The sequence below is a fragment of the Erythrolamprus reginae genome, chromosome 12 (genome assembly GCF_031021105.1).
Source record: "Erythrolamprus reginae isolate rEryReg1 chromosome 12, rEryReg1.hap1, whole genome shotgun sequence".
Lineage (NCBI taxonomy): Eukaryota > Metazoa > Chordata > Lepidosauria > Squamata > Dipsadidae > Erythrolamprus > Erythrolamprus reginae.
Genome location: NC_091961.1, coordinates 325,229 through 347,739, shown reverse-complemented (window position 1 = coordinate 347,739; position 22,511 = coordinate 325,229). Strand labels below are relative to the sequence as shown.

The 22,511-nt window shown below is 49.2% G+C and overlaps 1 protein-coding gene across 1 annotated transcript in view; it reads left to right on the top strand.

The window, feature by feature from the left end:
• Window positions 1-22,511, top strand: part of SLC4A5 (solute carrier family 4 member 5) — a 55,686-nt gene that overhangs the window by 5,500 nt on the left and 27,675 nt on the right. Inside the window, exons 3-10 of the mRNA XM_070765864.1 lie at window positions 7,229-7,358; window positions 8,806-8,966; window positions 11,495-11,647; window positions 12,298-12,393; window positions 17,517-17,572; window positions 18,794-18,951; window positions 20,980-21,067; window positions 22,155-22,309. Of these exons, the coding sequence (XP_070621965.1) occupies window positions 7,229-7,358; window positions 8,806-8,966; window positions 11,495-11,647; window positions 12,298-12,393; window positions 17,517-17,572; window positions 18,794-18,951; window positions 20,980-21,067; window positions 22,155-22,309 (997 nt within the window). The remainder of the gene's footprint in view (window positions 1-7,228; window positions 7,359-8,805; window positions 8,967-11,494; window positions 11,648-12,297; window positions 12,394-17,516; window positions 17,573-18,793; window positions 18,952-20,979; window positions 21,068-22,154; window positions 22,310-22,511) is intronic.

Genomic DNA, 22,511 nt, shown 5'->3' with positions numbered 1-22,511 from the left:
GGGAGCCTCCCGTCACATGGAGACAGCTGCCTCGGAGGCAGAAGGGAGGAGGGACCGGGGAAGGGGCCGAGGTGAGCCCACCTTCCTTGGCGTCCGAACGTGCACATGTGTGTGTGCAAATGCACGGACGGGGCTCGTGACTGCCCACCCTTTCGAAGGTGCGACGTGCCCCGACTGGAGCCGGTGGGCTTGCAGAAAGTGGGCGCCATTCGTTGCACAGTGAGGACCAAGTGGGGGGCTTGACCTGCCCCCCTCAAGAGGCGAAGGGCACCTGGGCCTCCCCTGCCTCCTTTCCGGGGGCCGACAGGCAGGGTGGGTGGGCACATGTTTGGCTTCGCGCCCTCCCTCACTCTTTCCCTGCGATGTGGGCGGGCGCCTGCCTCCCCTCCTCCATCGTTCTCCCGGGAACAGACCCTGGTCACTCGGGGGCTCTCTGGGCTCATCATCTTCTGTTGGTGCCACCACCCAAGTACTGACATCGTGGGCGGTTTAGTGGTGGCCCCGTGCTGTTGGGGGTGGGGAGGGTCTGGTTCCCTTTGAGTGCCGTTCCTGAAATGTGACCCCAAGAACCAAACAAGTTCTGTCCTCCAGTCGCTGACCCCCAGACTAGTGTGGCCGTGCGTTCCTGGCTTTGCCGTCTGGGCAGCCCTACAGTCTCCGCAGATGGGAAGGGTGACGCGGGCCAGCTTGCACCCCCTCCCCTTTGCACAGAGCCCCACCAGCAAGCCCACCCCCAGCACAGAAGCTCCGTTGATTTGCTGGCTTTGTGTCAGGGGGGCTGGGAGTGAAGGAGAGGATTGACAGGCCTCATAATCTGGTTATCCAAGTAGCCAGAAGGTGGGGGTTATTTTCGTGGCTGCAGCTCCTGCTGGTCTTTGAAGCTAGGAAGTGGCGTGGCTTGTGCTGTGGTCAGCTCTTTTGCCCGAGGAAAATGGGGGAGAAGCTCCGACCATTCCCAGGTAAGGAGCCCTTCCCTGTATTTTTGGTTAAAAAGAGAAGAGGTCACTCGAGAAGTTCCATCTCTACGTATGTCTGAGGTTTGTTGAAAGTTTAGGAAGTTCTGCAGAGGAGCCAGGGCCAGGGGAGCCAATTTTGCCTCTTCTAGCAAGCGGTGCAACTATTTGCATACAAGGGGGGCGTTTAGGTGACCTTCCAAGGCATAGAAGGCAGGGGGCAACTAGAGGGACTCTGGCCCAGCCAGGCTTGCCCTCCTCTTCCTAGACGTGCGGGGACGGGACGGAGGGGCTCTGGGAGCGAAGGGGGCTCCTGAAGTGAAGAGGAGCCGCAGACCTTCCCAGAACCCTTGGAGGAAACCTTTCAGGAAGCCGGCACCTGGAAACTTTGATTTGGAAACTTTGAGAAGTAGGAGAAGGACGCGGAAGAAGCGGGCGTCTTGCCCAGAAAGGCATCTTCAAGATTTATCCAAACTCCATAATAAAGGAGGTAAAAGTTGGAATTCCTATGGGACCAGGAATGCGCTCCCTGCATTTGAATTGAAGCCGAGGTTTCTTAAGCTCAGGTAATCTCCGAATAAAATTTAAAACAGTGTAAGTGGAATGCAAAAGATGGGAAAAGACCACAGTAAAAAGGAGGCACTGCCTTGAGAAAGCGGCTTCCAAACTTGAGAGGTATAAATGAATACGAAGTAAAAAACAAATTTCTGCCTTAGATGTTTTCTGAATTTTCTCATTTGACTTGAAGTATCTACATGCTGCAGAATCCGTGAAAATATGGGTTCCGTGGTTGTGAGATGCCATCTGCCAGCTTCTTCAGGACCCAGGCCTGTCTCTCCCCCCCTGCCACCGTCCTGTCCTGGTGCTTTGGACTCCTCTAGGGTGGGGCAGCTGCCTTTCATGGTTCTGTTTTGGGTCGGTTGGGCTGTTTTTCCCTTTTGCACGAAGACGGCTGCAAAGAATGAATGAAGCCGCCCTGCTCTCTCTCTCGGCTGCCTCGGCTGCCAGTAGGGCACTGGCTGTTTCATTGACCTTTTTCTTGCTTTTAACACGCGGAAAGAACATTTTTTACCATCATCATCATCATCATCAGCGCCAGAAGAGACATCGAGAGCAGCTCTGGAGAACCAGCAACACCAAATCTTAACGCTGCTATTAGGACTTATTTAGTGGCAGCATGGATGGCAAAACGTTCGCATCTTTCGGCACTTAGTGCGTCCGCTGAGTCGCACCCAGCCGCCCTCCTTAGCGTGGTGACCGCTTCCCTTCTCACGGTAGAGGGAACGGAGGAGCCCTTGGAAGGTGGAGCTGTGGAATTGCAGGTCCTTCCTGCAACCATTAATAAGGGAAGCGTTGTGCGCCCCCCCCCCCCCGAAGCCTTCCCTGGATCCAGCAGAATTGAGTCACTTTTGCCCAGTCTCCAACTGACCCTTTGAGGGAATGCGGGGGCAGCTCCTAAGGTCATCGGATGAAGCGGATTTATCATTTTTGGGATCTTTCCAGACATTGCTATGAGATTGATTGATCTGTAGCTTCCTGGGTCCATTTCCCCCCTTTTTTGAAGTTGGGGATCCCATCAGGGGGCCCTCTCTGGTAGTTTCCTGGTGTTCCAGGGCCTTCGGAAGATCTAGCTGAGTGTTTCTAAAATCGTGTCTGAAAGCCCCTTCAGAAGTCTGGGTAGTAACCCACCTGACCCTGGTGATTTAAACCATTTAAACAACCTAACCCTGGTGATTCCACCAATACTTTGACGGCAGAAAAAGACCTCATGGTCCATCTAGTATAAGGGCAGACTAGATGGACCATGAGGTCTTCTATGTTTCTATAACCCATTGTCTTTAGCTATTTTCTCACTCTTTGAATGTATTCTTTATTAATCATATTTTAAACTTGTCCACCTATGTTATTTAACTGTAAAATGCCCATATACCTGTGGGCTCCATCTGGCCATTCCTGATGGTTTGGCCAGTTTTTCAATTCCACATTTCTAAGCCAAATTCCATTGCTCTATCTATGCTACACATTCTTACACTTTGTCATTACAACATTTTGATTTCTGATATTCCATAAAGCATATATACATATATACCTTATGTTACATATACATGTACATATACACAATACAATTCTATAAATTCTATATATTATATTACATTGTGGAAGGTCATAGTTTATTACTGTGGTTTACTGAAAAACATAACGGATTTTGTTGACACTTCACCATAGGCCCCAATCTGAACAAAGACATAGAAACATAGAAACATAGAAGTCTGACGGCAGAAAAAGACCTCCTGGTCCATCTAGTCTGCCCTTATACTATTTTCTGTATTTTATCTTAGGATGGATATATGTTTATCCCAGGCATGTTTAAATTCAGTTACTGTGGATTTATCTACCACGGCTGCTGGAAGTTTGTTCCAAGGATCTACTACTCTTTCAGTAAAATAATATTTTCTCATGTTGCTTGTGATCTTTCCCCCAACTAACTTCAGATTGTGTCCCCTTGTTCTTGTGTTCACTTTCCTATTAAAAACACTTCCCTCCTGGACCTTATTTAACCCTTTAATATATTTAAATGTTTCGATCATGTCCCCCCTTTTCCTTCTGTCCTCCAGACTCTACAGATTGAGTTCATGAAGTCTTTCCTGATACGTTTTATGCTTAAGACCTTCCACCATTCTTGTAGCCCGTCTTTGGACCCGTTCAATTTTGTCAATATCTTTTTGTAGGTGAGGTCTCCAGAACTGAACACAGTATTCCAAATGTGGTCTCACCAGCATTCTATATAGCGGGATCATAATCTTCCTCTTCCTGCTTGTTATACCTCTAGCTATGCAGCCAAGCATCCTACTTGCTTTCCCTACTGCCTGACTGCACTGTTCACCCATTTTGAGACTGTCAGAAATCACTACCCCTAAATCCTTTTCTTTTGAAGTATTTGCTAACACAGAACTGCCAATACAATACTCAGATTGAGGATTCCTTTTCCCCAAGTGCATTATTTTACATTTGGAAACATTAAACTGCAGTTTCCATTGCTTTGACCATTTATCTAGTAAAGCTAAATTATTTACCATATTACAGACGCCTCCAGGAATATCAACCCTATTGCACACTTTAGAGTCATCGGCAAATAGGGAAACCTTCCCTACCAAACCTTCCCCTATGTCACTCACAAACATATTAAAAAGAATAGGACCCAGAACAGACCCTTGTGGCACACCGCTTGTAACCTGACTCTGCTCAGAATACTCGCCATTAACAATAACTCTCTGATGTCTATGCTTCAGCCAGCTGCAAATCCATTGAACTACCCAGGGATTAAGTCCAATCTTCACTAATTTATCTATCAGCTCTTTATGTGGAACCGTATCAAAGGCTTTGCTGAAGTCCAGATAGGCAATATCCACGGCACCACCTTCATCCAACACCTTTGTGACATAGTCAAAGAAATCAATGAGATTAGTCTGACATGAGTTGCCTTCAGTAAAGCCATGCTGATTTGGGTCCAATAAGTTATTGTTTTTTAGGTGCTGATTTATCCTCTTTTTGAGTAGAGTCTCCATCATTTTAACTACAACTGATGTCAAGCTAACTGGCCTGTAGTTACCAGCTTCTTCTCTACTGCCCTTCTTGTGGATAGGCACAACACTGGCCATTCTCCAATCCTCAGGAACTTCTCCTGTTAACAAGGATTGGTTAAACAAATCAGTCAGGGGGGTAGCAATGACAGATCTGAGTTCTTTAAGAACTCTGGGGTGGATGCCATCTGGACCCATTGCCTTATTTATCTTTAATCGTTCAAGTTCTTCTAAGACATCAGCTTCTAAGATCACTGGAGCTGAATCCGTACAGCTGGAAGCAATGCTATATCCCTCTATAGTATTATTTTGTAAGGTGTCTTTTGAGAAAACTGAACAGAAGTAGCTATTGAAATGGTCAGCAATCTCCTTATTCCCATTAATGCATGTATTATTCCCGGTACTAAGCTTCGTGATGCCACAGTTTTTCTTCTTCTTATCACTAATATATCTGAAGAAGGTTTTATCCCCCTTCTTTAGAGATTTGGCAATTTCTTCCTCTTTTGAGGCTTTAGCAGCATATATTATCTGTTTCGCCTCCTTCTGTCTCATTTTATACACCTCCCTATCAGCTATACTTCCAGACTCTTTATACCTCCTATAGGCAGCCTTTTTTTCATTGACTATAGCCCTTACATCATTGCTAAACCATAGCGGTTTCTTCTTCCTTTTACCTTTAGTTATTTGTCTTACATACAGTCCAGTGGCTTTTAAGATGGCCTTTTTTAATACAGTCCACTGGGTGCTCGCTCCTGCCATTTTATCCCTCCCCTTTAATTCGTTATCTAAATATTCCCCCATTGCATTAAAATTTGTTTTTCTGAAATCCAATACTTTGGTTGCATTATAGGATTGCTCACAATGCGTTTTTACATCAAACCACAAACATAGATGGTCGCTGCATCCTAAATTTTCTCCCACCTTGACATCTGAAACCCAATTCCCATTCGTAAAAACTAAATCTAGAATATTCTCCCCTCTAGTTGGTGTCTTAACCAGCTGTGCCAGAGCTGCTCCTGTAAAGGCCTCTACTATATTCTTACTTTTGCATGTAAGGGCACTGGGGATATTCCAGTCAACATCAGGCATGTTGAAATCACCCATAACCACAATATCTCCCTTTACTGCCATTTGGGTAATTTCATCCACCATCTTGTTGTCATATTCCTCAGATTGCCCTGGAGGCCTATAGATCACCCCAATTCTAATGACAGAACCTTCTTTATTTTGCATGCAAATCCAGAGAGTCTCTAGATCTTGACATGTATTTTGAATTAGTGTTGTTTTTAGACTTTCTTTAATATAAATGGCTACTCCACCTCCCCTTCTCTCTATTCTATCCTTCCTATACTGTGTATATCCTGGTATGGATATTTCCCATTCATTAGAATCCTTAAACCATGTCTCAGTTATGGCAACCAGGTCCAAATTATCTCTAGATATTATGGCCATTAATTCACAGAGCTTGTTGCTCAAGCTTCGAGCATTCGTGCACATTACCTGAAGAACATTATTTTCATTATTAGTTTGCCCCTTATCATCAACAACTACATCTATTTTATTTGCAGCTCCCTTTTCATAAGCTTCCAAAAACTGCTTTATCCTCATTGGTCGGGGACAGAAATCACCCACATCAGTTACATCTCTGTCCCCTTTACCTAGAAGTGCTATTTTATTTCTTGCCCTTCCTCGCCCCAAAGATCCCTGGACAGTCCAGAAACAGATGGACCAGCCAAAGGTTGAGGTCTGGAGTGCTTTGCCTGTATTTCCTTGGTCCTGCCAGTTCAGTGTTAAGGCTTAGTTAGGTTAATCGGATTGGGCTAAAATACAATGGACAGCCTATTCCCCCAACCCCCCCACCCCCACCGTGACCATTGTGGTGGAAAAGCCTCATGTTAAACTGGTAGGAATTGTCATGAATGCGAGGCCTTTTTCTTGCTGGCTCCGTTTCCTTCTTTCTTGTGACCGAGGTGCCTTTCCACTCGAGGGCTTTGGGGTCAGCCGTGTCTCCCGGTCCCCAAGGGAGAAAGTCGGCACTTGCTGGCCAGGGGGACAGCGCTCTGCCTCGGAGAAGATGGGAGGCTGCTGCCCCACCCCCCACCCCCTTTGGGAGTCCTGGCTGTCAATCATGTCCCCTGTCTCGGGCAGCCAAATCCTCCGTTCCAGTCCAGGAAGGACACGTCCTGTAGTCGGTCATTTTGAAGACAGGCACGCTGATAATTGACAAGCGAACCCCAAGGGAACCTGCCGGGCTTTAGGCCGGCTTTGTCCCTAGTGACCGTAGTCTCTTTAGCTTGTATGGGTGCCCACCGAGGTCAGAAAAATCAGGTTGGGGGTTGTGAACGGGGTGTGTGTGTGTGTGTGTTAAAGTTTTCCCGCCTGTGCCCCTCTCGAATCCCATGACAGTTCTTCAAGGAATAGATTTGCTGGGAGTCAGCAGAGACGAGCGAAAGTCACCACGTTTCTGTCTTTGATTCCCAAGTGTCAGCAGGGAATAGTAGTTTGAAAGAGGGCAGCTGCTTGCTGAAACTGGCCCCCAACGGCTCCATCCCTTTTGCTGCTGGACGATGAGGGGAGAAATGCCCCTGCAGCACGGCCCTTAGGTTTCCACAGCCGCTTGGCTGCTTGGACCGGGCTGGAAGCCTCCTGGGCAGGTTCTGCCCGTCCTTCATCCGCTTTCCATCTCTGGTTTAGTGTCGCCCGCGGCTGAGCGCCTCCGCTACATCCTGGGTGAGGACGATGACCCCCCCAACCCAACACTCTTCACCGAGATGGACACTCTCCAACATGATGGAGAAGAAATGGAGTGGAAGGAGGCGGCCAGGTAGGAAAACTGGGGGGGCGGGGGGGGCATTTGGCTACAAAGGCTCAATCCGCGGGTTCTGGACCGCTACGGTGAATGGCTGAGAAGGGTGGCAGAGGGACCCCTGTGGTCACCTCTGTGGTTCTTAGTCTTCTCCTGCTTCTTCAAGCAGCTTTGGTGGCGATGGAGGGAGATCAGCCCTTTGAAATCTATCCTGCCCATGGGAAACTTTGGGACCAGACTGTCCTCTTGGTCAGTGGCTCTAACGCCACTTTGAAAGCTGTCTTCAATTTCAGTGGGGAAAGAGGGGGCCCTGGATGAGGCCTTTCATCCCTTGTTTGACTTACAGGCTTCTTGGTCCCCTATGTTGCACCTCGTGTGCCCCTAGAAAAGAGGCCCAGAGGGGGGGAACTTCAGTGGTATTAAATGCACACCCCCTCCTCTTGTCCCTGGCACAGCATCAAGGAGAAATAACCAAATGGGGGCCGTGATGCCCCTCCCCCACAGCAATAGGCATAATATTGTGCACACATGGGCAAAACCAAAGCTATACCGAGAGGAAATGTGATCTTCATCCATCACCATCTCATGAAGATTGTTCAACCCAAGAGCAGTGCTGGGATTAGAGCTACACACGTCTCCTAACTGTATCGTAAGGGTTGGGGTCCCTTCACCTCTTACCCTAAGAAACTGGGAAAACCATGGGGTAGAAAAGGGGGATGGAGATAAATTCTTTTCTCTATCGCACAATACGAGGACGAGGGGCCCCTCCCTAAAGCTCACAGGTGAGAAAGGGAGGACAAATCAAGGGAAATATTTCTTCTTCACCCAGAGGGTCCTTGGTTGATGGGATTCCCTTCCAGAAGAGGTCGTGACAGCTGTCAGCCTGGAGAGCTTCAAGGCAGGATGAGACAGATTCGTGGATGCCGAGTGTATCCATGGTGGTGATTGAAACGGACGTCCAAGTGCCGCTTCTATGTTGGTGGAGGCAGGCAGGGTTCCCTTGGGTCCCATTTGTTGGGGGTCAAGGGAAAGGGAGGGTCTGGCCTTCTTCTACTCAAGACCCCCATGGACAATTGGTGGCGGGGCCACTGTGGGACACAGAATGCTGGACTCGGTGGCCTTTGGCTCTTCTCAGGTTCTTCTCATGTTCCCTCTGGAATGTTTGCCATGTGTCTTATCTTACTCATGTCCAGTCTGTGGCTCTTGTCTCCCAGGTCATTCCCACAGACCATTCCATGTGGCAAAAAATATTATTTATTATTTATTTATTTGTTTTATTTTATTATTTATTTATTTTGTCCAATACACAATGTGGGTTTTAGTTGGTATACACATAGTAAAATACATGATGTACTCATAGTAAAATATAAGAAATAATAGAAGAGAAGATTTAGGAAGAAGGAAAGAATGGAAGAAGAGGAGATACGGGAGAACAATAGGACCCGGCCCTCTTTCTTTGTTTCAGATGGATTAAGTTTGAAGAGAAGGTGGAAGAAGGAGGGGAGCGATGGAGTAAACCTCACGTATCGACTCTGACTTTGCACAGCTTGTTTGAACTGCGCACCTGCCTGCAGATGGGAACCATCCTGTTAGACCTGGATGGCTACTTCCTGCCCCAAATCATAGGTAAGGCAAGACTTGCCCAGGCCCGGCCTCTCCAAGCCCTGCCCCACTGAAGGAAAGAGCCCTGTGGGGGCCAGGGGTGCAGATAGGAAGGCTCAGGTGCACCAGCCAGGGCTTCAGGAGCATGGGACACCTTGCAGAGAGGATGGTCACCTGCGTTCTGTATTCCTATCAGATCCATTTGATGTTGGACCCCTGCGTAATTTGGGGCATATGAGGCTGAACAGACGCACCGCCTGTTAAAGCCGCTTCCAGCTCGGCCCGTTCCTGGCACCCAGGGCGAGTCGTTCTCACCGGGGCCCGGCCGAATCCTCTGGAGGGGGGGGGGGCTGGTTCTGGCCATCACGGCCTTAGAGGGTCGTGCTGGAAGGTGACCCCCGCCTTACACGAGACTAGAGTTGCACGGGGAGGGGGGGCTCTTTCCATGCACGGAGGGGACTGGAAGCGGCAGAAGAGACAGACAGGATGACCACGCTGGCCAAGGTGGCCTGAGCTGCTGCGGCCTTTGTCTTGCCCAGTCCTCCTAATGGCTTCACACCTGACTGGCTCTTCTGGTTGAACGTGGGCTTCAGGCCCCCCTGTGATGAAAGAGCCCCCCGGGTTTCACACCTGGCTGTGAGCACACTGACATCTGGGCCTCTTTCCTTCTGGGGGGAGAGGCCGGGAGGGAGCCCCCCAAGGCAGGAGAGATCCCCTCGCTCTGGGCTTCCTTGCATTCTGGTGCCTGAATCAAATCAGAGGAGAAGCTGAAAGCCCCCCAAACCAGCCCCCACTTTCTGCGGCTCCGGCCTGCCCTGCATAACAATGCGCCCTCCCACCCTTCTCTGATCTCATTGGAAGGTGAAGAGAGAAGCTGACATCCAGAGTGGACCCCCCGTGCGTTATAATAACCTTCAGGGAGAGCATCTGTCCATGGCTCTCGTCCTGTGGCTCGTTTGGGCATAAGGGACCATTTCCCAGGACCCTCCGGGGGCCTCGAGCACGCCGGTCTCCCTTGGGACCCTCCAGTGGTCCCATCTTGGGATTCAGAGAATTCCCTTTTCTCACAGGACTTGCGTTTCTGTCGTTAATCCCTGGGGATTGCCTCCTTCCCGCCCCCCTTAGGGGGCATACAAATCTAAGTAATAAATAAATGTTATAGATAGGAAACTCCCCCCACCCCAAGGCTGCGTATACGGGATGCGGCCAAAGTCCAGGGTTTTCGGGTAATGAGACTGTAGCCTGTTTTGCAGCACCTACAATGTCTCTTATGCAACCGGGGGACCTTGTTTTGGGCAGTTCCCTTTGGCCACTCTGGAAGAAGAAGGTGATGCGTTTGTGCTTGTGGTGAAATCCTCGTAGGGCGGAAAGGGACCTTGTGCTGAGTCCCCTTAGAAACGACCGCTCTTGGCAAACAATGCTATTTGCTGACCACAACTCCTCTAATTAGCTGGGATGGAAAGTTCCTACAAGCAGAAAGGGCTCTGGTGATCCAGGGTTCAAAAAACAGGCAAGTCAGTTAAATAAGTAAATCAACCACATTGTCTCCAGCAAGTGACTCTAGGTGCTTATGCTTTAAATAACTGTGGCGAATTAGCCTGCAGCTCTGCTCACACGAAGACCTCCTCCTACAGAACCAGTCATGCCTGCTAACTGCCCTGCGTGCCCTAGCATCAAGCCTAGGCTCCTCCTCTTCTCCTGAGTCACTCAGCTCATCAGGAAATGAGCAGATTGGTGTGACATTGATTTGGCCATGCGCACCTACTCACATGACCAGCAAACCACACCCACCAAGCCACGCCCACAGAACCGGTACTAAAAATAATGGAATCCCACCACTGTTTGGATCCCACCTTGCTTCAGGGGGCAGGGTGTTCCAAAGGCCAGGAGCGACGGCAGAGGAGGTTCTTCTCCTGCGCCCAGCCCGCCAGAATTCCCCGGTCAACCAGGCTCGGAGCCTGCCTCCTCTGGAAGCGTGGGTGAGACGGCCACTCAACTAAGCTGGACGCAGGCCCTGAGTTGCACCCAGAAGCACGAGGGCAGCCGGGGCCACTCAGTTGCCAGCTGTAACTTTTGAACGTTTTTCAACGGTGGCCTCATCGTGGCTTGTGGATTGTCCTCTCCTGGGTTTGAGTTTTATATCCACTGATGGACGTATTTTGTGTTATCATCAACTAAACTATCGTTACGTGTTTATGTAACTTTTAGGTCTGAAGATATTTGAAAAAACGTGTAGATTTTACGTTGCTGCCCGTTCAAAGGTTGAAATACGTCTTGGTGAATTTCGTTGTGCAGCCGTTTGGGGTCTGTGGGTAGCAAGCCAGCATTCCCAGAAACCACCTTGAAAGACGTTGGCAAAATGGCTTAATTTCCGCAGCAGGCCAGGATGTCTTTGAGGCTGGACACAGCTAACGTTGTCTTATGAAGGTTCCATCTCCCATTTCTATTGAAATCTCCCCCCAAAAAGAGCAAGGACAAAAAAACCCAAGTCTGAAATCCAAGAGTCAGACAGGAGGGACAGAAGTTGGGCAGATGTTGGCTGTGTTTTTCAGACCACGTCATTGAGAAGCAAATAGACGGAGGCCTTCTGAAGCCGGAGCTGCGGGAGAAAATCAGCTACGTGCTCCTGAGGAAGCACCGGCACCAGATGAAGAAGTCCATCCACCGGTCCCTGGCAGATATTGGCAAATCTGTCTCAAGCATAAGTGAGTGACCTTCCCAGGGTGCCTCGCAGGGAGGAGGGGGCAGCTGGCGGCTCTGATCAATACCGGGGGGTGGGGGGTGGGGGGGAGAGATTTTTCTGCAGCCTTTAATGGAGGGGAAACTTCAGAACGGTGGGGGCCATTAGCCAGGGCTTTCCGCCAGACGTTGTGGGTGCTTCCTCATGGGGGGCGGGGGTGGTGGTCTTAAGAAGACGCCAGGGTCCCCTGCCTGAGCAGAGGGCTGGACTAGAAGACCTCCGAGGTCCCTCCCAGCTCTATTCTGGGGGATTCTTCCCAAAAAGGATTCGTGGCAGATGGTTTATTGTGTTACGTTGTGAGGTTCAGGAATTCCCTGAAGTAGAAGATGGCAGGGGACCAACTGCTGGGGGGGGGGGGCACCCGTCTTTTGCCCTGTGCCCTTCTCCCCCCACCCACCCCGCCTCCGCTGCCCACAGGAAAAGGATTGTGGGCCATTCTGCCTCTCCCGCACTCCGCCTGTGCTTGTGCCCCAAGGGCAGGGGCGTCGCCTCTTCCTCTTCTTCCTCTTCGGGGGGGGGGGGGTTGGGCCAAAAGGAGCCGTCTGCTTTCATGGCAGTTGCCGTCCTGGGCCGCTAGAGGCTCCCCCTCCCCACTGTGTTTCTGCCTGCCCACAGATCGTAGTCCTGCCCAGAGCCCAGCTGCGGGGGCCGGCTTCTATCGCTCCTCCGAAGACCTCAGGATACGACAGAACTCCACTTACGGCCGATTACGTGAGTTTCACGCCAGATCAACCCTGGTCGGCCAGGGGGTGAGTGCGGGGGGCTCGCGTCCTCACCGCCTGGTGCGATAACTGATGAACCGGTGGAGTTGAAGCAGTGTCCAACCGAAGGGCTGTGGTGAATTTGGGGGTGATAGGAACCCTTTGGGGGCAACAGCTTGGTGCTTTGAAAAAACACCCATAATAGTCACAACTGGTCACAAGACACCAGTTTCAGCCAAATGGGGAACCAGGCTGACCCCAGTGAGGTGAAAGAGCCCCGGTGGATCTTTATGGTCAGCTGCCCACCAGAGCCCTGCACACGGCCAACTGCAAGGGGAACCGAACGTGGAGTGAGTGAGTGACACATCCTTTCATGAGGAGCAAAATGTCCAAAAGCAGTGATGGTGTGTGTGTGTCTTCAACACACGACAATAACACCAGACTGGTCAACGCACATGAGGTGCGGGGACACAGGCGGTGGTGTCGCGAGGCCACTCTCGCTCTTATCTCCTTGTGTCCCGTTGTCCGGTGCAAGTCGTGGCTCTTGCCTCCACATATTTTTCACTCAGCCGACAGTGGTTCTCACACACACACACACACACACACCCCTGCAGAAGGCCACCTGCCCGGATCTCCCTGAGCTGGATGCAGCTGGGCATTCGGTGGCTGGCTCTCAGAGGCCCCTCCCTCCCCTTCTGGCTGCGGTGTCCCCGGCCGGCGTCCTCTTGCTCCCTCCCCCCCCCCCCCATTCAGCCTGTGCCGGGCGGAGAGCCAGAGTCTCCCGCAAGGTCCAGGGGCAGCTGACCTCCTTCTCCCGGAAGCCGGCCATACGTTTAAGACCAAGGTTTCCTTCCATCTGTCTGACTGGACACTTCAGAATTTGCCCAATGGCTTTGTTGGGTTTTTTAAAAAATTGTTTGTTGTGGGTTTTTACTGGTTATGGCATTTTTTTCTACGTTTTTAATACTTTTTCTATTTTCCTCTATTTTTATCCCAGCTTTGTTTGAGGGGTTTTTTTTTACCAGTACTTTGAATATTTGTTTTTCAAATTTCCTAATTAAAAAGTCCTCATCTTTACTCAACACTGACAGATACAATACAGCAGTGGGCTAAAGCCCCATCGTCCGATGAAAGGATCGGTCCCTGGGACCCAGCGGCCAAGCCACAGCTGCTCCCAGCCGGTCAAGGCGGGGCCTGAATGCCCGCCTGCTGGTGAACAGGAGGCTTCTGCAACCCAGGGGTCCAGCCAGGCGTGTGCTGGGACTGCACTGCCCAGAATCCCCTGCCACCAACGCCGCCTGGGGAGGGGCTCCAGCAGGGCCCGGGACACAGGAGGGGTGGGAGCTTCCTGCCCCAGTTGGCTGGCCGAGGAGGGACCCCAGCGAAACCGGCCGGCTGCCAGGACCCAAGGGTAGCGCAGCGGAGACTTTCCAGTCCATTTCTTTATTCAGCCGAGTGGGTGTTTTGTGATACACGCAGACACAACCTTGCTTAAGTACGTCAGGTGGGTGCTGCTAAGAGGGGAGAGGTGGGCAGGGACGGTAGGCAGGCTGGGGGCCTTGTGCAGGCCCCTTACTCCCCTGGCCTTCGGAAGCAGGTGATTACTGCCTATAAACTAAATATACAGTGGTACCTCAAGATACGAACCCCTCGTCTTACGAACAACTCGTGATACGAACCCGGGGTTCAGAAAAATTTTGCCTCTTCTTACGAACTTTTTTCGAGTTACGAACCGGCGTTCGGAGACTGCTGGGAAGCCGCGCAGCTGTTTTAAAAGGTGACAGCCGGGCGGTGGGGCTTCCCAGAAGCCTCCCGAACACCGGTTCGTAACTCGAACAAAGTTCGTAAGAAGAGGCAAAATTTTTCTGAACCCCGGGTTCGGGGTTCGGGGGGGGTGCTGGGAAGCCCTTCAGGCCAGCTGCGACCTTTTAAAACAGCCGCGCCGCTTCCCAGCTGTCTCCCGAAGCCGAACGCCAAAGCCGAACTTCCGCGTTCGGCTTCGGGAGACAGCTGGGAAGCGGCGCGGCTGTTTTAAAAGGTCGCAGCCGGCCTTGGGGGCTTGCCAGCACCCCCCCAAACCCGGGTTTGGGGTTCGGGGGGGTGCTGGGAAGCCCCACAGGCCGGCTGTCACCTTTTAAAACAGCCGTGCCGCTTCCCAGCAGTCGCCGAAAGCCGTTTTTTTGCGGGGGTTTTTTTGGTTGCACGGATGAATTGACTTTACATAGTTTCCTATGGGAAACAATGTTTTGTCTTACGAACCTTTCGTCTTACGAACCTCCTCCTTGCACCAATTAAGTTCGTATCATGAGGTATTACTGTACTTTTATATTTATAAATTTATATTATACAAACAAATATATTGAATATATTAAATATATTAAATCAAGCGCACAGGGCTGCCTGGGTGGGTTCGGTTGTGCATTCGTTCAGGGTCCAGCTACTGAGAGGTTACTCTGAGCTCCCCAAGAGAGGGGGGGTCATGTGTCTGGGCGGGGGGCTGCCCACGTGAGCGTGGGGGGGGGGTGTTTCCTCTGTCCGCAGGGGCAAGGGGGCAGTCCAGGGCTCTGCAACCAAGGAGGAAGCAGCGTCGGGCATTTAAGGACGGAGTGCAGCAGGTGGTGAGATCTTGTGTAACTTGGATATTTTTTAGGCATATAAACATGTATATTAATACTTATCCAATATAACATAAACCAATATCCTAATTCTGAACCGATCATACTTCTATGGCCAGTCTGTTTCCCCTCTTTTCCTAAGACTCCCCTCCCTCTGCCTCCCTCTCTTCCTTCCCTTTTCCTCTTCCTCTTCCTCTTCCTCTCTCTCTCTCTCGTCCTTCCCTTTTCTACTTCTTCTTCCTCTCTCTCTCTCTTGTCCCTTCCCTTTTCTACTTCCTCTTCCTCTCTCTCTCTCTCTTCCTTCCCTTTTCTACTTCCTCTTCCTCTCTCTCTCTCGTCCCTTCCCTTTTCTACTTCCTCTTCCTCTCTCTCTCTCTCTTCCTTCCCTTTTCTCCTTCCTCTTCCTCTCTCTCTCTCTTCCTTCCCTTTTCTACTTCCTCTTCCTCTCTCTCTCTCTCTTCCTTCCCTTTTCTACTTCCTCTTCCTCTCTCTCTCTCATCCTTCCCTTTTCTACTTCCTCTTCCTCTCTCTCTCTCTTGTCCCTTCCCTTTTCTACTTCCTCTTCCTCTCTCTCTCTCTCTTCCCTCCCTTTTCTACTTCCTCTTCCTCTCTCTCTCTCTTCCTTCCCTTTTCTACTTCCTCTTCCTCTCTCTCTCTCTCTTCCTTCCCTTTTCTACTTCCTCTTCCTCTCTCTCTCTCATCCTTCCCTTTTCTACTTCCTCTTCCTCTCTCTCTCTCTTGTCCCTTCCCTTTTCTACTTCCTCTTCCTCTCTCTCTCTCTCTTCCCTCCCTTTTCTACTTCCTCTTCCTCTCTCTCTCTCGTCCCTTCCCTTTTCTACTTCCTCTTCCTCTCTCTCTCTCTCTTCCTTCCCTTTTCCTCTTCCTCTTCCTCTCTCTCTCTCTCGTCCTTCCCTTTTCTACTTCCTCTTCCTCTCTCTCTCTCTTGTCCCTTCCCTTTTCTACTTCCTCTTCCTCTCTCTCTCTCTCTTCCCTCCCTTTTCTACTTCCTCTTCCTCTCTCTCTCTCTTGTCCCTTCCCTTTTCTACTTCCTCTTCCTCTCTCTCTCTCTCTTCCCTCCCTTTTCTACTTCCTCTTCCTCTCTCTCTCTCGTCCCTTCCCTGAGTGAGTCTGATCACAATTCATCTTACATTTAACAGACTGGCAACTGGTATTTTTCTGGTATTTTAGGCAATTCCATTTCTTCTAAATATTGCCTTACATTCTTTTCAGTAATTTTTTCTTGTTTATATAAGTTCTTACAATATGTCCATGCTATCTTCTTTCTTTTTCTCATTTCAATATTGTAAATTCCCTTCCAATTTTCTTTCCTTTTTCTTCTTAATCTTGTACTCTAACCACCTCCCTGGTTTATTTGCAAATTTAAGAGAGTTTTATTTACTCATTTTTATTTTTCTTACCACCTCTTCATTTTCATTCATATACAATTTATGTGTCTTCAGGTCCTTCATATTTTTAATCTTTTTATACTGAGTGTCTTTTTGAGGCTCCTTTTCTAGTTTCTTATACTCTTCTTCTAGTTTTTTAATCTCTTCTTTGTTTATTTCTTATTTCTCATATATCTCATAACCAATCCCCTGTTATATGCTTTTGCTATGTCCCATTACAATTTGAAGCGAAATATCACTCTTCTTGTTTTCTTTAAAGAAAAGTCCCATTTCTTTTTCTACAAATTGTTGAAATTCTTTCTCATTCAATATTTCTTCATTTGTCTTTTCCAAATGGTTGTTATGGGGTTATGGTCAGCCCAGTTACAATATCTGTATTTTGTGTATTGGATAATAAATCCATTGATATCCCCAACATGTCTGTTCTTGACAAACAGAGGAATAAAATGTACGTGGCATTTTTTGTGGAAACGTCCTTCTCCATGCATCAAATACATTTAATTCTTCTGCCATAATAAAAAACGATTTTGCCAATATCTTCCTTAACTTCGCATTCTCTTTTGTCGTCTTATAGTCCAATCCCACCTTTGCTGTAGCGCTGATGTAAATACAGTGTTCCCTCGCTTTTCGCGGGGGATGCGTTCCGAGATCGCCCGCGAAAGTCGAATTTCCGCAAAGTAGAGATGCGGAAGTAAATACATTGTTTTTGGCTATGAACCAGTATCACAAGCCTTCCCTTAACACTTTAAACCCCTAAATTACCATTTTCCATTCCCTTAGCAACCATTCAGATTATTACTCACCATGTTTATTTATCAAAGTTTATTAAAAAAAATTTATTAAAGGCAGACGAAAGTTTGGCGATGACATATGACGTCATCGGGTGGGAAAAACCTTGGTATAGGGAAAAACCCCGCAAAGTATTTTTTAATTAATATTTTTGAAAAACCGTGGTATAGACTTTTCGCGAAGTTCGAACCCGCGAAAATCGAGGGAACACTGTAGTTGCTTCCTCCTCTGAGGTTCCCTGCACATTGGAAGCCGCTCAGGTGTGTGTGGAAAATGGGCGGCCACATAAATCAACAAACACACAAGCCTTTTCCTCCTTCCAGGCCACACGCAAAGCCGAAGCATGAACGACATCGCGGACGCTCCGAGCTCAGCCCAGGTAAGAGCCCCGCGGCCCCTCTCCTCCGTCAGAAGCCTTTCCTGGCCGGTCAGTCCTGGGCTGTCCGGTGGGCCCCTCCCTGGCCGGGCACCATGGAATAAGAGGCAGAGGCTTTAAGTTCAAGGCTAAATCGGTGGAATCTCCTGGCAAGAGAGGTCTGGACATCCCTATGCCGCGACCTTTTCCACTCTTTGACCAGGAAGGTGGCATTGCTGTTTGTAAGAACATCTGTGGGTTAATGTCAGCCATCAACCTAGGTTATAATCCAGATGAGTGGAGGTTGTTTTCTGATGCTCAAAACATTTAATTATGTTAAACGGTTAAATAAGGTTCAGGAGAGAAGTGTTTTTAATAGGAAAGTGAACGCAAGAACAAGGGGGCACAATCTGAAGTTAGTTGGGGGAAAGATCAAAAGCAACATGAGAAAATATTATTTGACTGAAAGAGTAGTAGATGCTTGGAACAAACTTCTGGCAGACGTGGTTGGTAAATCCACAGTAACTGAATTTAAACATGCCTGGGATAAACATATATCCATCCTAAGAAAAAATACAAGAAATAGTATAAGGGCAGACTAGACGGGCCATGATCTTTCCCCCAACTGACCTCAGATTGTGTCCCCTTGTTCTTGTGTTCACTTTCCTATTAAAAACACTTCCCTCCTGAACCTTATTTAACCCTTTAACGTATTTAAATGTTTCAATCATGTCCCCCCTTTCCCTTCTGTCCTCCAGACTAGACAGATGGAGTCCATGAAGTCTTTCCTGGTCAGTTTTATGCTTAAGACCTCCCACCATTCTTGTAGCCCGTCTTTGGACCCGTTCCATTTTATCGATACCTTTTTGTGTAGTTGAGGTCTCCAGAACTGGACACAGTATTATTCCAACTGGGGTCTCACCACCAGCGCTCTATAAAGCGGGATCACCATCTCCCTCTTCCTGCTTCCTGTGATACCTCTAGCTATGCAGCCAAGCATCCTACTCGCTTTCCCTACCGCCTGGCCGCACTGTCCACCCATTTGGAGACTGTCAGAAATCACACCACCCTCTCTCCTTCTCTTCTGGAGTTTTTGCTAGCAGAGGACACATCCCTATTTCTCACCACCGATTCCGGGAGGGGAAGTGTCCGTCGGAATGATGGGCTGGGCTGGAGGCGGGTGGGGGGCGTCCGAAGCGAAGGAACTCTTCCCACCCTCCTCTGAGAATTCTTTCCCCCCTCCAGCTCAGAAACAAATTCATGAAGAAGATCCCCAAAAATGCAGAAGCCTCAAATGTCCTGGTGGGAGAAGTGGATTTCCTGGACAAGCCTTTTGTAGCCTTTGTCCGGCTGGTACAGTCCACCATGCTGGGTGGGATGACAGAAGTGCCCATTCCGACCAGGTAGGTCGGTCGTCAGAAACGCTCCCACTTCATTCATTCGCTTATTGGTCAGAGATGGACAAGGTAGCCGGCCTGGCATCAACATAAACAAAGGAAGTAAGTACGGACACATGGAGAGGGTGGGACGGACGGTGGGCTCGTGCCCGCCCCCTTTGCCGACCTCTTAGGAGTGGGGCGAGTGGTGAGGGTTTGAGACTGTCACAATGGGGTTAGGTAGAGCTTTCCAGAGGTTCATCGTTCTGATGCTCAGGTCGTATTTTCTGCCATCAGGTTTGGAGCGCTTGACCTTGAGTTTGTATCCGTTGCTTCCCTGTGTGTAATTGTAGTTAAAGCTGAAGAAGGTGTTTATGGGGAAGACATTGTAGCAGACGCTTTTCTGTGTACTATGCTTAGATCGGGACTCAGGCGGCGCATTCCCAGATTGTCCAAGCCCAGAATTCCAAGTCTGGTGGCATAAGGGATGGCTTCTGTTGGGAACCCATGTCGCATCTCAGGCATCAACACCCTTGAACATGTCCAGAGATCCTTCACCAGAAGAGCCCTCCACTCCTCCACTCGCAACAGAAGACCCTACGAGACTAGACTTACAATCCTGGGTCTTGAAAGCTTAGAACTACGAGGCCTTGAACAAGATCTAAGTCTTGCCCACAAGATCGTATGCTGCAACGTCCTGCCTGTCAACGACTACTTCAGCTTCAGCCACAACAACGCAAGAGCACACAACAGACTCAAACTTAATATTAACTGCTCCAAACTTGACTGTAAAAAATATGACTTTAGCAATCAAGTTGTCAAAGCATGGAACTCATTACTGGACTCTATAGTGTCAACTCAAAACCCCCAACATTTTTCCCTTAGACTATTGACCTCTCCAGGTTCCTAAGAGGTCAGTAAGGGGCGTACATAAGCGCACTAGAGTGCCTTCCGTCCCCTGTCCTACAGTCTCCTATATGTCGTATTTCTTCTCTACTCTATCCTCTATAACCTTCATTGTGTATTATTGTGTATTGGACAAAATTAGATAGATAGATAGATAGATAGATAGATAGATAGATAGATAGATAGATAGATAAGGGATTCTACTGTGAGTAGAGGAATAGAGTACTTTTCTCGTGAAATACCTCCGGGCCTGCTCAATTGTGTTAATGTCCGATATACAGTGTGGATTCCAGGCGGATGAGCTGTATTCAAGAATTGGTCCGGCAAAGGTTTTGCATGCCCTAATTAGCAATACAATGTTACCAGAGAAGAAGCTTTGCAAGGGGAGGTTAAGAAGTCTCCATGCCTTTTTGGCAATGTTGTTACAGTGAGTCCTGGGGCTTAAGTCCTTTGGGATGAGAACTCCTCGATCCTTGACAAAGTGAAGCAGAGTGAGGGTCATCTACAAGGTTGTTCCCACCCAAACTTGTACGTGGTGTTCTGATTATCTGGGAGCAGTGTTGAACTGGCTTGCAAATTTATTTTGTTTTGTTTTGTTTTATTTATTTATTTAATTTATTTATTAGACTTGTATGCCCCGCCCCTCTCCGAGGACCCAGGGCGGCTCACAACATACAATACAAAACAATATGAATACAAGTCTAATAGTTAAAACAGTCGGCGAAAAGTCTACTCAATCACATCTATACATAACATTTAATGGTCAGAGAAGAAGGGGGCATGTACTAGCTGCCCCGTGCCTGGTGACATAGATGGGTTTTAAGGGTCTTGTGAAAGGTGAGGGTGGGGGCAGCGCAAATCTCCTGAGGGAGCTGGTTCCAGAGGGCCAGGGCCGCCACAGAGAAGGCTCTTCCCCAGGCCCCGCCAGATGACATTGTCTGGTCGACGGGACCCAGAGAAGGCCAACTCTGTGGGACCTGACCGGCCGCTGGGATTTGTGCGGCAGAAGGTGGTCCCATAAGTAATCTGGTCCAATGCCACGTAGGGCTTTATAGGTCGCCACCAACACTTTGAATTGTGTCTGGAAGCCAATGGGCAGCCAATGCAGGCCGCGGAGCGTCCATATCTCGTTTTCCTTTTCTCCACCAGGTTCCTCTTTATACTCCTGGGTCCCTCTGGAAAAGCAAAATCCTACAATGAAATTGGCCGAGCCATTGCTACCCTCCTGGTGGACGATGTAAGTCAGTTTTGCAGGCCTTTGCCCCAATATTGTCAATGTTTCCTTGAAGCACCCCAAAGGCAACAGCACAATGCCGTGTAATTGATCCCAAAGATCTACTACATATCTTGTGCAGGGAGGTGATAAGACTCTTCTTCCCTTGGGGCGTTGTGACTGCGTTGTCTTACTTAAAGGTGGCTGCCTTCCTTCGCAACCAGAGGCCATCTCGCCTGACCAATAACCAGCCAAGACACAGGGGAGGCCTTTAGTTTCATTTATTACAACAATTTTATTTATTTATTGGATTTGTATCCCGCCCCTCTCCATGGACTCGGGGCGGCTCACAAACACAGAATACATAATAAAATAATTTGATGCAATTAGTAACAGTTAAAAGACTTTAAAACCATCCTAAAAGCTTGAGAACATTGCATTCTCATTCACTCAATCCGTAGATCAGTGTTTCCCAACCTTGGCAACTTGAAGCTATCTGGACTTCAACTCCAAGAAGTCCCCGGCCAGCAAACAGCCACTGTCCCAAAACATCTTCCAGCTGCCAAGGTTGGGAAACACTCTGCCATAGATTATTCTAAACACATCCGTTGGTTGGGGGGGGGGGGGGAGCTTTCAAAACTCAATTCTTTCCAACCCATAATATTCCCTTCTTTGTAAACCCTCCTCTCCCGGCCACCACCACGTCCCCCACTGGCTGGACTACGAGGTTACGCTCTCCGTGGCTGCCTCCTGCATAGTCCCTGCTAACTCCTATATCACAGGGTCATTATTAACCCTGGGAGTTAGTGGGTGCAAGGTGCCTCTGTTTTTATGGCCTCCGTGTCCATCTTGCCCGTTGCCTTTATAGCCAGCATTGTGGCAAGACTGATTTTTCCACCTCAGTAAGTTTCCACCACAGTCGATTGACCCGTCTCTGAAGACTCATCAGTTGGTGATTCCGGCCGAGTGTTTCCCGCACTCTTCTCCAGGACAATGCAAGGAGTGGAGAATTGGCCGTGGTTGCAGACGGGTGGGGGGGTGGGGGGTGGGGTCGGCTGCCCCCCCCACTACGGCTTCCTCCTGGCTAACGGCGCTTCCTTCCCGTGCGCAGCTGTTCAGTGAGGTGGCCTACAAAGCAAGAGACCGGGAAGACCTGATAGCCGGACTGGACGAGTTTTTGGACGAAGTCACCGTCCTTCCTCCAGGCGGCTGGGACCCAAAGGTGCGGATAGAGCCGCCCAAGAAAGTGCCCTCCGCAGAGAAGAGGTGCGTGGCCGCTTGGGGCTCCCGGCTTCCTTGGCTCAAGGGACCCTCGTTCCTCTGTGACCCCTTTGGGGCTGATCCTGTGGCTTTTGCGCAGATGAAAAATACCAGCAAACACAGCACAACCACACCTGATGCACACATGGGAAAAGTTGAATGAGGGCACAAGCGCCATCTCCGGCCCGGTCAGTTTATGGTGTATCCC